We start from the raw sequence: 16,117 nt of genomic DNA on the forward strand, positions 1-16,117 counted from the left end.
GTTGCTGCTGCTATGTATACGTGTGTTTACTGCTTTACCTTGTTTAAACTGACGAATGAAGAGCGTATCCTTGTTGTGAGCATGTTGCTCTCTCCTACGTAGAGAAATTTCTTCACACCAAGCAATACCAAGTTGGCTGATTTGACTCTGCTTTGCTCTATTCTCTGTGTACTGGAATTAATTATCTTTGTTAGATAATTATTTTTTGAAAATATATAATATTTTTTATTTTTAAAAAATTATTTTTAATATTAGTACAATAATTTAAAAACATTAAAAAAATTAATTTGAAGGAAAAAAATAAAAAAAAATTAAATACAAAAACAAACTTGCTTTTATTAAAAAAAATTAATTTTTTTTTGAATTCTTTTAAAGTACAAAAAAAAAAAACTTCCTCTTAATCATCTTCTTATCATTAAAATCAGAGGGGTTCGATGACTAAACAAGAAGTTGACTGCATATATATATATATATATATATATATATATATATATATATATATATATATATTAAATAATACTCTAAAAGGCGTGGGAAATACAGTATTTTTCCCACGCCTTTTACTAATATATTAATATATTATATTATTATTATTATTATATTATATTATATTATATAATTGTTTTTTTTAATGAATTTTTTTGTTTGATTTAGTTTGTTAATGTTAATTTTTTTTATTTAGTTATTAGATTTTCATGATACGGATCCTGAGTTTGATGGGCTAACCTGATTTAACATATTAATCTGGATTTTTTTTAATTATTTTTTTCATTTAGTTTAGTTTGTTAAAGTTAATTTTCTTTTTATTTAATTATCAAACTTTTATGACATGTATCCTGGGCTTGACGGGTTTGATGAGTTAACCCGGTTTGATAGGTAAACCCTTTATTTTTTTTTTCTATTTAGTTATCAAACTTTCATGAAGCGAATCCTAAATTTTACGGGATAATCTGGTTTAAAAGGTAAACCCAATTAATTTAATTTTTTTTTCTTTTTTTTCATTAATTTTTTTCTTTCTGTTGATTTTTTTTCTTTGGTTTTTTTAATTAATCTATTTAATTATCACACTTTTATGACACGATCTTATAGTCAGACCCACATCTAATATTCTTGGGTCTGGTGTTGCAGTCAGACTTACTTCAACTTGGGTCATGCAAGTTTAATGTTATTATTAATATTATAAATATTACTCTTAGATCAGACGTTGTAGCAAAATCTAAAATTCTTGAGTATAAATTTACAGAAAAACCCAAAATTTTTAAATTTTTATTTTTTTTATGTTAAAAAAAATGATATACAGCATCGCGCGGGTCATCATGTAATTAATATATATATATATATAATGAAAGATATTTATATAATGGGAGACCACTTCAAGAAAGAAAGTTGTGGTCGGCTTCTCCACCACGTGGCGCAATTTTACACAAGCGTATGGATTTTCTTTAATCTGTATTCCAACCTCTCTTTTTTCCCAACCAAGTATCTTAACTCTTTGATTGTGATTAATTATGTACTAAATTGAATAATAACCAGTAGATGAGTGTTTGGATCTTAGAATAGTAGAAAAATGTTTATCAGGATTGGCAGCATACTAATAGCGTCGGACAAAATGTGTTTTTTCAAGAATTTATTCTTTATATATAAAAATTAATTGTTTTTTTGAATTATTTTGATATTAAAAAAATTTAAAAATTTAAAAGATATTATTTTAATATATTTATTAATAAAAAACACTTTAAAAAATAATAATAAACACACCTTTTCCAATTCCTAATAATAATAATAATAATAAAAAAAGTTTAAAGAGAATATTGATACCCAAATATAAAGAGAAATCCATTTGGAATCATGCAATCGAGAAATTTCAAGAATTGAAAAACTAATTAAACCAAAAAAGGGAAAAAAAAAAAAAGGAGTTCGAACTTTGAAGAGTACACGAATGACAAACCGAGCATACACTATATGGTAATCGCAACACTGCATTTCGAAATCCACGTCCATTCTGTTAGATCACTCTCGATGTTCCTTCTCAAGGTACCCCTTCAATCCCTCCCTCTCTCTTTTATTTCTGTCCTCTTTTCCTGTCTTTTTTTTATAACTAAAGTGGAATTATTGTGTCTGCCCTTTGGTAATAGACATGGAGAGCTACTGCATTTGGTGTTTATGGGTACCTCAATTTCACCAAATCCGCTTTCATGTAAGTAAACTTCCATGTTTTTGTTCTCTCTTTTTTCTTCTTGGCCTCTGTTTTATCTCTGACGTCGTGTTGTCCATGTTTTCTTTTCGTTCTTGAAAAATACGAATTTCCCATGATTATTTACAGGGAACACTCGAAGAAATTCAACCCGGAAGATACGCAGGCGAGGATTGATGGGAAGAATTGTGTAGTAACAGGGGCTAATTCTGGCATCGGTTATGCAACTGCCGAGGGTCTTGCCTCACGGTTATCATCCTTTTTTCCTCTTTACTTCATATCATATATAGTGCTTTCTTTTCTTCTTGAATTTAAGATCTTTAAAAACTTTCTTGAAATTAAATATTTATCATAGCTGTATATTTTGTCTATAATGTTATTCAGTGGGGCAACAGTGTATATGGTATGTCGTAGCAAGGAGAGAGGGGAGGCTGCTCTTTCTCAAATTCAATCTACAACAGGAAACCAAAAGGTCCATTTGGAGGTATGATGCTGACCACTCCGGCAGTATATGATTTTGTTCCTTTTTAACTGTTAGTGAATCTCTCTATGCTCAAGAACTTCTATTTGACAGCTTTTGGTGAATTAAAAAAAAGTGGGAATTGTATTGTATTTATGGTTGTTAACATGGTGCATGTATAACAATTTTTAAAAACTTTGTTCTGATGTTAAATGCCTTGCTACTTTTAACTCTTGCAGGTTTGTGATCTTTCATCTGTCAGTGACATCAAGTCTTTCGCATCCAGGTTTTCTTCAAAGAATGTGCCAGTTCATGTTTTGGTAAAGTTATACATCTTTTGACACAATCCCTTTGAAAGAGAGTGTTATATTTGCATTTCTATGGTGTACAAGGTCTGTAACTAGCTGGCTGACTGGCTGTACGTATTGTGGTTATGGAACATGCTTCTTACTTTCATGATTCTGAAACTATATTTTGCAAATCCATTGAAGAAAATTATGTGGTTCATTTTTGTGATTCTGGTCATGTGACAATCTTATGGAACTTAGTTTGGAATTTTTTAGACTGATATTTATGTAACTTCCAATGGATTGATGGACGTCTGATGTGGGTATACTTTTCTGCCTTCAGGTTAACAATGCTGGTTTTCTTGAGAACGAACAAATTACCACATCTGAAGGGTGAATTGTCACTTATTGATATTTTACATCAAAAGCCAAATTTTTAACACATTGAAGTCACATTGTTTCCCATATAGAGAAATTAATTCATTGCTTTAATTCTCTTTTTCTGCAGATTTGAACAGAATTTTGCTGTGAATGTGCTGGGCACTTATTCCATGACTGAATTGATGTTGCCTTTGTTGGAGAATGCTGCACCTGATGCTCGAGTCATCACAGTTTCCTCTGGTGGAATGTACACAGCTCCCTTGACCACAGATCTACAGGTAACTTTTGTTGTGAAATTCTTTACTGTAATTTTTACAGCTGGATACTAATGGAACCCACAACTAATTTTTCTCAATGCAGTTTAGCAAAGGAAAATTCAACGGTGTTGAACAGTATGCTCGAAACAAGCGAGTTCAGGTTTGCTATTTTTGCATGCGAGAGCTTACATATCTTCTTCAGTCATAAATTGCTTGGATGTTGTGATTTTGTGGATATCACCTTGCACTTGCTTTCCCTCCTTCAGCTGAGTTGGTTTCATTTATATGGTGAAAAGGATAGAATGTTTTGGATTTATATTTTAGCTCTGATTCTTGTTTTATGCTCTCCTGCATTCTTGATGCACATATTCTCTTCTTTTGTTGCTTTTTGATATATATTTTTTTAAATTGGTTTCCAAATATAGGGTTAGAAATTGATTTCATCCTGTTCATTGTGATGATATATTTTGCTATCAGCTCATGGTGTGAAAATGCATGAAAGATGGTGATGCATTAACTGAATTGAATCGTGTTGACTCAGGTAACGTGTATTGAAAATCCATATAAACCAGATGGTGGTGCGGATAGAAAAATTTCTAGTTCTATCAATTTCTGTTTTCCCTCAACTTTTGTACTTCCAACTCAATATTCTCATTTGTTTCATTTAATGCATGGGCTTATATTGGTTCATACCTTCTTTCTGCTCTATGTTTTTAGAAGAAATTTAGGCTGCGTTGAATAAGGGTGTGCATGCAATCGTTTATATACCACTCTGAAAATTAATTGATGATTTCTTCAAGTATTTCATGATAACTGCCTTTCTTTGTTAGGTGGCATTGACTGAGAACTGGGCTGAAATGTACAAGGACAAAGGGATCTCGTTCTATTCAATGCACCCGGGTTGGGCTGAGACACCAGGAGTTGCTAAAAGTTTACCTGATTTCAATAAATCGTAAGAAACTTTTCTGTTTATTATGATTGCAATAACTCCAATTTATTCCACTCACCTGCACATGTATTCTTACTTTGAATTGTACGTATTCCAGATTATCAGGAAAGCTAAGAACAAGCGAGGAAGGGGCAGACACTGTTATTTGGCTGGCTTTACAACCCAAAGAAAAGCTGACACCAGGTGCTTTTTATTTCGATAGAGCTGAGGCTCCCAAGCACCTGATGTTTTCTGCTACTAGAGGCTCTCATTCATTGATAAACAACATTGTTGAGGATCTTCGTTCCATGTCCAGACTTTCTTCTTGAATTAAATGCACCGGTCAATGCTTATAATGAACTTTTGTTTTTAGATTTTTTGTTTAAAGTTAAATTTGAAAGTGATGATAGCTTCAGTTGGAGTGGTGGTTTAAGTAATTCTGCTCGTGTATTCACAGCTAATTGCTATGGTGATTCCGATGTCTCGGTGTATTTTCTGTTTTTATAATTGCAACATGCTAATCTATGTGCATCTTTTTATATGGATAACGAAATCATTTTGCTATAGAATTACTCCTTTTGTTTGAAAAATAACATCTAGTCAAGCATATACCATGACACAATTACAGAAGATGTGGATCAGCCTGTGCCCTACACAAAAACAGCCCAGTGCTGCATTCCTACTTAGATTTGACCAAGGAATTACCCCGATCCCGTACCGTACGCTACATATCCATCTACATAGTTATCGGGGGATCCCAGGAGTCTTTTCTTTCTCAGCCAATACTGCCGAAACCTTTGCCTAGCATACTCCATATAGTCGAAGTCTATTTTGTTTACATACCCCTGCAACCAGTAGAAACACGTTCCATGAAATCACTCACGCATGCAATTGTGAAGAACAAGGATAAAGCAAGATGCTGAATGCTTACCGAGATTATTCCCCATAATCCCCAAAAGAGATGGCTGGCCAGAGTGTACCTTTCCACCTCATGAAGTAGTAGCACCGCTTCATCTTCACTGGGCTGCTTCCCTGTATGAATAACAGGAATTTTCCATGTAAAATAAAATGAGAATTCTCGGATAATTTGCAACACCATAAAACATGAAGACAGCAGCATTGTTCTTTCTCCTTATAATTCAATTACTCAGTAGTATTTCATAAAAAGAGACCCAACAAAATGACGAATTTTACTAGTCATGTTGCTACCAAAGTCATTGAGCTCCATTTTTCAACATATCTTATCCAGTCACAAGTCCAAAGACACCTAGGCGTACAGGAAAATTGAACTTCCGTGTTTGAATGAGCATTGTTGATCTAAAAGTCACATTACCAGAGGTAGTCAAGCATGTCTATTAATGGCACGTCTTGATGACATCAGTGTAGACCTGACCTGTTCCATTCCATTACCGATCGATAATTTATTGTTTCAAGGTCAAAATGGAATACCCATGGTCAAAGCGCCATTAACATCAGCAGTAAGCTTTTGCATACCTAAGACTAGAAGAAACACAGTTCGTGGAAACTTGTTTTCCTTTTGTTTTTCTCTTTACTTTCATTTTCAACAATATATAGATCAATCATACACTTAACAGTTGAACTTCTTGTCTCATAACTTCAATTTAAATGCACAAGAAATCTATAAACTAACCTGCAGAGCTTAGATATGTGTCAACAAATCTGCGGCGCTCCTCAAGTCCTGTTTGCAGATGCAATAAAGGAAAGCAAACTAATTAGTTCAGAGGGATAAAGTATAATCTAGATCACAAAACATTGAAATGGAGAAAGGGTAAAATATGGAGACAGCAGAATTGAAGGATAAAAAGAAATACGAGAAGTTGCACACCTGGGTATTTATTATAGTCCAAGATATGTGGCGTTTCCGAATGATAATTCGCTACCATTTCGCAGAAGTGATTTGCAAGGTCATACGCAACAGGATTGAAACTTGCATACTCATAATCCTATAAAAGAACGAGCAATTTATAAGGAAAGGAATGCCTTTTATCAACAAAGTTAGTCCTACGCATATTTTCTTACAATTGCATTTCATCAATCACAATACTGAGCAGAGAATAACCCTAACAAACAAGGCATATACAGAATAGCATAGAATGCTTCAAGGTATTGATAGAATGCAAGTGTAAAAAGGGAGGAACAGGGCACTTTATGAAAATCCGGTTGAAGTTTGGCAATTGGAAATCCTAAACAAATTATGAAGAACATTTTTCATTAAGTGAATGGATGCCTACTATTTTCAAGTTCATAACTTGAAAAGCAACGAAAAAACTGTATGTTAACATAGAAGAATTCAGCCATGCAAATAGAAAACAGCCTTGTGAATATCATTAGATATCATTTACAGGAAGACAAGTAATACCTCAAAAAAAGGCGGACCTGTCCACTTCTTATTTTTCATTTTTTTTTCTTTTATATCATTTGTGCAGTTAAAACTTCTGCTGCGATTAGATAACAGTATAATGCACTGTCACCATGCAAACATCATTTGCAGTTTCTTGCTATAAGAATTTCAAACTAAACCAGATGTTACCACTGTATGTTTTCATGGAATTGGGATATATCATGCCATTGAGCTCCAAAAGCAATGATCTTGTATATAGTTATATAGTATAGTTAACAAAACAAGGAAACTTACGATTAAGGTGATTGATCTTGTCTCTTCATCGAGCATTATGTTGCCATACTGCAGGTCATTGTGACAAAACCCAATATCTAGATAGTCATGTGACAGCTCCTTCTCTAGCATACTGATCTCATCTTCTAGACTATCCAAACGAAATTCTTTCACACATTTGGCAGAGCACATGCTTTTGGCTTCAACCAGCCAGTCCCTAGGAAGATCAGAAGAAAGGCATCAGAATATTTTCAATGATAAAAGAAAGACCTTTAACTTCATTATCATATCAATACCTCATCCTGTTCCAGAGGAGTACAGTCCTAGGACCGGGCATCTCAAGATTGTGGAACTCTCTCATCTTCGCAGCCACCAGAGCAGATGTTTCATGGTCACGAAGATCAGCAGCTGATAGTGTCTGGACATCCACCCAAGAAAAGGAGGAAAATGAAAGAGAAGATTAGTTGATTCATAACAAGTACTGATACCTTCTCCCTCAGCACTGGTTTCCTCGGATTATTCAATTTGCTTTTCAATGCGAGATTCCTAGCCATGGTTCAATCTATCAAGCTAAAGATAAGCTTTTCACAAATCATTATGTAAAAACCAATTATTCAATTTGCTTGTCAACTGACAGAGTTTGTTTTTATTAAACCCAGTAACACATAGCTATAGCTCCCGAATTCAATCGGGCTACAATAAATACTGCTGCAGCAGTATCCATTTGACTCTGATCCCATCCTGGAAATGTGAAATGTTTGCTGCAAAAAGTACAAGTAAAAAAAGGGAAAATCCCCAAATTCATGCAAGATGAAAAAACTATGCACCAACAGAACTGTACACACATAAGCGCCTGGTTTTAACTTCTAATCCAACCGTTTACTTTTGCGAAAGAAGGTCAATATTCCACAGCCCTGGGGCTCTTTAACTCAATTTGTGCCCTCTGATTTAGTCCCAACATAATGGGAGCAGAAATATACTTCAACAAACTTGAACATGTGAGATTATGAAGGAGATACTTTATATTTGTCAACTGGTAATAAAATGGTGGATATAATTAAACTTCAAAATCACCATTAACTTAAGGAAGAGGTTCAAATTTCGCTTACTCTAGCATGAATGAACTCTTCAACCCTTCCATCAGCAAACCGGCCAAGAAGCCTAGGACCTTGTCCATGCTTTGACATGCACTCAAAAGTCCTAATCTCATCATCCCTGTTGAAAAAAGCTTCAACACCTTCACCATAAATCCGAACCACTAATTTTCGATCAAGATTACCACACTTTGTAGGCCAGTTTATCTGGAAAACCTCATTAGTCATAGCCCCCTTTAAAGGTATCACCTGCAATGATTCCATGTCATCAACCACATCTCCCCACTCCGATCCTACTGATCGAAGGACTTTCTTCAGCTCATCTGGTAAACTACCGTCGACGAATCCATTTGTTTTCATCACCATCTTTGTAGGAAAAAGCTTGTTGTGACAAAGTTTTAGCTGCAAGAAAGTATGATAATTGGAATCAACTCCAGTCCTTTTAACTTATAGATAATCAATCACAGTCCAAAACAAACCATTAAAAACAAAAACAAGAACTTAAACAAAACCTTCAAGAAACACAAAAGCCAAGCAATTCCCAACAAAAAAAAGAGAAAAAAGTGATGTAGGAAAACACACCCCAAGAAACAGAGACAAGGTCCGCGAAATGAAAGCAATCTAAGATCGTTGAAGCTAAGAATTTATAACACCCAAAAGAAAGACCAGCCAATTAAATATGGGGTTATAATATTAGAAACAAAGAAAATGTGATTATAATTGTATATTTATTTATATACTAATCCTAAGGTTACCGTTTCCTCCTTGCTGATGATAAAATAACGTCGCGAGTAGAATCTGATGGGATTGCGTGTGAGATTCTGTGAGACAGTCACACACGGAGGCTCGGACCAGTTAAACAGACGAATCATGATCTGACACGTGTGTATAACAGAGCGGAATCTTTGCTGCCGATTTTTACAGCAACACGGAGACTTTGTGTGATTGTTAGGGACAGCAGAAAATGTTCAAAGTCAGAAAAACACTAGATGTCGGTCCTTAACCGATCCCAAAGGTCAAATAATTTATCTAAGAAAAGATGACACGTGTTACTTGTGTGGCTTTTCTACATGCCTATTCAAGATTATTAAAGGAGTCCTTTTTGTGGAATTTTCTAGGTAGAAAGAAAATATCCGCGTGGTTAGATTGGAGGAGGTCCACCGTTGCCTTTGTTGTTTTGCTAGAATAACAAATTTTTTTAAAAAAATTGTGAAATATTACTTTTTTCTTGTTCTGATTTTTATTAAATATTATTATTTTTAAATATGATAAGATAATTGTCATACTTTTAAAAATAATATTTAAACATGTCATGTTCTGAAATGTAAGTTGACGTGAAATTTAAATGTCTCTTCAAATAAAAAAATACATAATATTTTGTTTTTATCAAAAATTCATTGTTGTTGCCACCATCACCTCAGTCTTTTTTCTAGTTCTACAAGTAAAGTAAATATACTATATTGCTATGAATTTGTGTTTGGTTTAATTAAAATGAATAATTGTTTAGGTTGACTTTAGGGTTTGGGTTGAATTTAGGGTTTATTGAATTAATGATAAATTAGTTATAAATACTATCAATTAAGATTGATTTGATATATATGAACATGAAAATAAGTTAAATTAATTATTTTAATTAATTATGTGTTGCGTTTAATTTTGGATAAGTTGTCGAATGAGAAATTTTATATGGATTGTTTGAATCAACTAATAATGTAATTATTTATGCTTGATGATTTCGTGCAATAGAGCATAAATGCAATATAATTATGATGAATCACATGTTGCATTGAATTGTTAATAAGTTGATAAATTTGGTATTTTTTTTGAATTATTTTAATTTGCTATGAATTTGGATTTGATTTAATGCAATTGAACATGAAAATATCAATTAGATTTGATATAATAAACTATGTTTAATTTTGGTCAAGTTTGCTTTTATATTAAATTTTGGTAGTTTGATTGAATCTACTATGAATTTTGTCAATTTAGGTAGGGATAATGCAATTTAGTTAAAATTATGTCTAGGTGACCAGAGTTCGATTTGTTTTTTCTTATATAATATCTTATAACATATTTATGTTATGTCATTACAGTGGCACTATTGTTCCTAATGTAAACAATAATATCACATACAATGGCGAGAGTAATTGTTGTTAAATGGTAATTCAAGCATGTCATATGCAGAAATGAAAGAAATTATTTTCCATGGACTTAGGTTGAATCATAATGATATCGATGCTGAAATAACTTGGAGGTGTTGAATTTGTGAACACCAGTATTTTCTTGTTCTAGTTATGTGTTATGGTAGTTTTAAGATCATGAATGATTCTTTAATCCAAAGTGGTTTGAACATGATTGTATTGTATGTGAGTAGTTGACCAAAAAATGTGTTTGTTCCAACTTCTTCTGGTCTTTCAAAGTTAGTTAGGAAAGGAAAAAATAGTTTATTGTCCAATAATTTGCTACAAACAATAAATGATACAATATTTAACAATTCATTCGGTGATCAACATCGATTTGACTATTCTAAGCCCAGTGACAATAAATATGACGAGATATGAAACCCAAATATGACAATAAATATTGATGGTGATGTTGATGATTATGATATTAATGATGAAATGATATCTCATATCCTGAATTTGTAGATGCTTCTAGGTTTAGTTTTGTTATTTCTTATGATTGGGTACTTAGTCATAGATGTATGCTAGAAGGGTCTAATTTGCAGGTTGGATAAACATTTAATAGTAAAAATGAATTGGTTAATGCAGTTAAATGGTGACACATTGCACATTCAATTGAATACTAAATCCAAGAATCTGATTCGAATTCTATATTTGTTCAATTACAATATGTACTAGCACCTAAATGTAAGTGTATTTGAATGAGGGATATCATAAAAGATCAAACTCATTTGAGATAGCAAAGTTAAAAGGTCATACATATGTGTTTCGACTTTTGTCCAAAAAAACTATCATTAGCTTTATGCAAATTTTATTGCTAATACTATATCAACCTTTGTTATGAATATCTTTCAATGAAGGTTGCAAGCATACATGATGAAATAAAATTGCATTACAAGTACAAAATATCATATGATAAAACATGGGTTGCAAAACAAAAGGTGCTTGAGCAACTTTTTGGTTCACATGAAGAGTCTTTTAAAAAATTACCTGGGTTATTGTTGGTAATAAATGAATCAAATCCTGAAATAGTTGTTGATCAAACAAACAAAAGAAATCTTGATGATAGTATAATGATTTTTTAAAGAGTTGTTTTTTTTATCATTTAGACCTTAAATTAAAGGTTTCGAGTAATGTATACCACTTATCAATGTTGATGGCACATATTTGTATGAGCGATATGATAGAAAGTTATTGATTATAGTTGTTTTTTATGCAAATAATGAGATATTCCCATTGGCTTTTGCAGTTATTGATGAAAAAATAATTTTAATTGAAGATGATTTTTGCTTTGTTTACAAAGATACATTACCAATGATAGAACATATATATGTATAATATCATATAAATATGCAGGTATAAATAGGTTAACCCATGATCCAGGTCAAGAGATTGAGATAACTCAACAAAAAAAAAACAAAAAAAACCACAAAGTAAATTTTTTTTAAAAAAAAAACAATGATCAATGATGAAATTGAAAAATAAAATAAGTTCAATAAAAAATTGTGATGTCAACCCGCATAAGCTTTTTAAACATGTGACTCGAGTCATTAGACTCGAAGCATCTTATTTAGAAAATCCAAGAAGCTCAATTCTCAACCAATCAAATGTTAAATTATAAATTTTTTTTAAAAATCAATTATACAAAAAAATCCAAAACAAAAGGTAGTAATTAAGAGAATGATGATCAAAATTGAAATAGACAATAATTTAGAGGACAACTTCAAATTTTGATTGAATGATGAAATTGAAAAGAAAAATTAATTTAACAAAATAACAAAAAAGAAGTCAAAAGAATGAGAATTGAACTAGAAAAAATAACATATGATAAATTGAGATTGAAGGGAAAATTTGAAAACAAATCAAAATTTTAACAAAGGGACAAGAACAAAAATTAAAAATAAAAAGGAATAAGGACCGAGTTGAAGTTTCACTAAATAAAAGGATAACTTTGAAATCTTGAATGATCAACACAAATTTTGAGGGGAGGAGAGAGAAAAGAGAAGGGAAAGTCATTGGCGACAAACTAGTCAACCACCACTACAACGCTTCGTCCCATCAAGAAGAAGACACTGTGATGATTCCAATGACATGGCAAAAATGGATTTTTATTCGCTAGGAGATGCTGCACTTACCTCTCACACGCCAACCAATTTTTTTATTTAAATAATATTTTGTGTTTATTAAAAAATTAAATTGTCATCACTCAACTTATAATAATGCAAAAAAACCAGGTTAAAAAGATTTGAAAAGGTACATAGATACAAGTTTTAAATTTTTTATTTTAAGGATAAATTAATTATTCTACAGTTTTTAAAAAAAGTAGAAAGATAAAAAGATTTTTATATGTTTTTTTTTTAATTTTAACTTTTAAGAGTAGCTTAATCATTTTGTGCTTAAAAAAAACACATTTACTCTTGATCAATCTTATAATATTTAATAAGCCATGTGAAAATATCAAATTATCCCATCACTAATACCATTGATTTTTTGGAGAAGGATAGAAAAAGATACTTTTGCCATCTATCAATCTTATAATATGTGATCAGCCATGTGAAAGATCGAATTACCCTAATATTATTACTATTGATTTTTTTCAAGAAAGATAAAATAATAATTATATTACTCTTGGCAGTTTGCTGATACTCATCTATCCTGGGCTTTATCTCCAATCCCTGTTTACGAGATGTTCTTTGTTTCGGCAGGGAGGGGTAAGAAAAAGTAGAGAAATTGGTCAGATAATATCGGTCCAGAAAAGAAGAAATTGTACGGATTTTCATTTGAAACAGATGGTTTAGCATATCTAAGTTAGGACCAGTCCTATGAGAATACGCGACTGCAGCACGTAGAAGGAACCCAGGGGGCATGGCATGCACCTGAAATGGAAATTAAACACCACCAGTACCTAAATTAAAAACACCATGCATGAATTGGGCTCTTGGGAAGCTGTACCCTTGTAGTTAATGATTTGATAACTAACAGGAGCAAGTGTTAAGGGAAGAAGGGCAAGCGACTGCTTTGGGAAATGGTTCGGCAGGTAATGCTGCATTGGGATCATTACGGGTTCTGATATATATATATATGAGCAAGCAAATGGTGTTTTGCTTGTAGCAGAAAGAACATCTGTCATCTTAGTTTGAATTTACATTAATGGAGAGGCTCGAGAAGCAACATTTTAAGGCAGATATGCTAAACAAGTATGGAACTGATTTAACAAAGATGGCACAAGAGGTAAAACCCGATTTCTCTTTCTCACACGTTCTTGCGGAACCAGTGACATCTGAACTAGCAACGATTATACTGACTTTGGCTTCTTTAAATGGCATTTTACAGGGCAAGCTGGACCAGGTAGTAGGAAGGCGAAAACAGATCGAGCGTCTCACGCAAATACTTTGCAAAAGAAGAAAGAATAACCCTTGTCTTGTAGGTGATCCTGGAGTCGGAAAAACTGTCATTGTTGAGGCCCTGGCAGCAAACATCGTTAAAGGCACTGTTCCTTCAAAACTTGAGGGAAAGAAGGTAGTCCTACAACTTGTTTACCAAAAATCATCACATTTGATATTAATAATTAATAATTCTACACCAGTAATTCGTACCTGTACACCTCAAATTGTGATTTGTTCTTTAGATTTTTGCTTTGGATATGGCGCGTCTAGTTGCTGGCACCAAATTTCACGGAGATTTTGAAGAAAGATTAACAGGGATTGTTGATGAAGTTAAACAAAGTGATGGAAATATAGTTCTTTTCATTGATGAATTGCATACCCTTGTTGGCAATGGCCAGACACTAGATGCTGCTAATATACTAAAGCCAGCTCTTGCAAGAGGCGAGCTAAAGGTAAATTAGTCCGTACTTGTGTAGTCCATTCGTAATCTGATGTTCCGATTTACAATTTCTTATCATTCTCTGTTCCCTCTTGTGCAGTGTATTGGAGCCACAACAATTGATGAATATCGAAGGTACATTGAAAAAGATGGAGCACTCAAAAGGCGTTTTCTGCATGTGGATGTGCCAGAGCCATCTGTTGATGAGGCGGTAGAGATACTGAAAGGAATACAAGGAAAATACGAAGCTCATCATGATGTCAAATACGCAGATGAGGCTTTGGTTGCAGCAGTTCGTTTGTCAAACCAATACATAAGGTCAAAATTTACGTTTACTTACCTTGTAACCTATCAGATATCAGATAGCATTTTATGTTTTCAATTAATCCCTTTCTCAACACTTTGGAATTTATTTAAATGTTATTCATGTTTAGTTAGATCTTGAATACACAACAACATATGTGCTTTTATATATGTTTCAGCGGTCTCTTTCTACCGGATAAGGCCATAGACTTGATCGATGAAGCTGGTACCAGAGTTCAGCTGCGTCAAGCGCGATCAGCTTCAGAGAAACTTGTTGTGACTGAAGAGGATATACAAGCTCTTGTCTCGATGGTGACGGGAATTCCTCTTGATAAAGTCACCGATAAAGAATCTCGTCGACTCTTAAACATGGAGGCAGAACTGCACAAGTACATTGTAGGCCAGGAAGAAGCTGTGAAGGCAGTTAGTCATGCTATTCGCCGAGCACGAGTCGGCATGAAAGACCCCAACAAACCAATTGCGAGCTTTTTATTCACCGGTCCGACTGGCGTAGGGAAAACAGAACTTGCCAAGGCATTGGCTGTTGAGTATTTTGGCTCCAAAGAAGCCGTCGTCAGGATTGATATGTCTGAATACATGGAAAAACATACTGTATCAAAGCTTTTTGGATCACCTCCTGGCTATATAGGGTATGATGACGGTGGTCAGTTTACTGAAGCAGTTCGTCGCAGAGCCCATACCGTGGTTCTCTTTGATGAGATTGAGAAGGCTCACCAAGATGTTCACAGGGTGTTTCTTCAGATTTTAGATGATGGTACGTTGACTGATGGTAAAGGACGTAAGGTGGACTTTAAAAACACAATCATTATAATGACTTCAAATATTGGTAATAGCTTGATTGCCCAGGAAGACGAGGAAGACGAGATACGATTCAACACCGTCAAGCTTATAGTAGCTGAGGAACTGAAGAAAGAATTCAGCCCAGAGTTCTTGAATCGAATAGATGAAGTGATCGTGTTCAGAAAATTGAACAATGCACAGCTAAACGAGATTGCAGACTTGATGCTTGCGGAAGTTTACGGGAGGCTAAAGGCAAAGAACATCATTATACGAGTAACAGATGGATTAAAAAGGAAGATAATTGAAGAAGGGAACAACCTTAGCTATGGAGCAAGGCCATTGAAGAGGGCCGTTGTGAGGCTTTTGGAGGATAGCATTGCTGAAGGGATCTTGAAAGGATTTGTAGAGGAGGGACGTTCTGTCATTGTAGACGTTAATTCAAACGGAAACGTTATCATGCTACATGGTGATGTAGCCGTAGAAACCGAAGATTACGAGCATTCTATGATTTTGGAAGATTTGTTTCGACTTTTTTAGCTCTAGTTGCTATTTTTATTTTTATTGTGCTTCCGTCTATATCATGTACTAAGAAGTTTAATTAGTTAGTACATGTAATTTAATGTCTTAAACGAATCGTAGATTCCTATTTAAGATTTGGGTTTGCTTGCCTTTTACCATTTAGAATCCTTAATAACAGGAGGCCCTTATTTATTGAGCCTGCAGTTGCTTGCCTTAATCATTTATTAATTTTAACGAACTTGTAAGAGGG

General features: G+C 33.5%; 3 protein-coding genes across 4 annotated transcripts; 2 read left to right on the forward strand and 1 right to left on the reverse strand.

The window, feature by feature from the left end:
- Positions 1-1,862: 1,862 nt before the first annotated feature.
- Positions 1,863-5,076, forward strand: LOC133693702 (uncharacterized). Its single transcript, XM_062114980.1, has 10 exons — positions 1,863-2,034; positions 2,136-2,197; positions 2,324-2,443; positions 2,579-2,678; positions 2,894-2,974; positions 3,285-3,334; positions 3,450-3,600; positions 3,683-3,739; positions 4,410-4,531; positions 4,626-5,076. Exons 1-10 carry the CDS (start codon positions 1,963-1,965, stop codon positions 4,834-4,836), a joined length of 1,026 nt encoding a protein of 341 aa, XP_061970964.1. The 5' UTR covers positions 1,863-1,962; the 3' UTR covers positions 4,837-5,076.
- LOC133693701 (probable choline kinase 1) lies at positions 5,041-9,208 on the reverse strand. 2 transcript variants are annotated; one of them, XM_062114978.1, is made up of 8 exons: positions 8,992-9,208; positions 8,252-8,638; positions 7,439-7,560; positions 7,164-7,359; positions 6,354-6,471; positions 6,159-6,206; positions 5,439-5,539; positions 5,041-5,352 (listed from the first exon to the last, which is right to left on the reverse strand). In XM_062114978.1, the coding sequence occupies exons 1-8, from the start codon at positions 9,106-9,108 to the stop codon at positions 5,209-5,211; spliced, it is 1,233 nt and encodes a 410-aa protein (XP_061970962.1). In that variant the 5' UTR covers positions 9,109-9,208; the 3' UTR covers positions 5,041-5,208. The 2 variants fall into 2 exon arrangements, with proteins under 2 accessions (XP_061970962.1, XP_061970963.1); XM_062114979.1 differs by lacking the exon at positions 8,992-9,208 and adding an exon at positions 8,819-8,977.
- A 4,361-nt stretch (positions 9,209-13,569) lies between these two features.
- On the forward strand, positions 13,570-15,885 carry LOC133694292 (chaperone protein ClpC2, chloroplastic-like). Its single transcript, XM_062115781.1, has 5 exons — positions 13,570-13,650; positions 13,753-13,938; positions 14,048-14,257; positions 14,345-14,562; positions 14,727-15,885. Exons 1-5 carry the CDS (start codon positions 13,570-13,572, stop codon positions 15,883-15,885), a joined length of 1,854 nt encoding a protein of 617 aa, XP_061971765.1.
- Positions 15,886-16,117: the final 232 nt, after the last annotated feature.

The sequence above is a fragment of the Populus nigra genome, chromosome 5 (assembly GCF_951802175.1).
Source record: "Populus nigra chromosome 5, ddPopNigr1.1, whole genome shotgun sequence".
Lineage (NCBI taxonomy): Eukaryota > Viridiplantae > Streptophyta > Magnoliopsida > Malpighiales > Salicaceae > Populus > Populus nigra.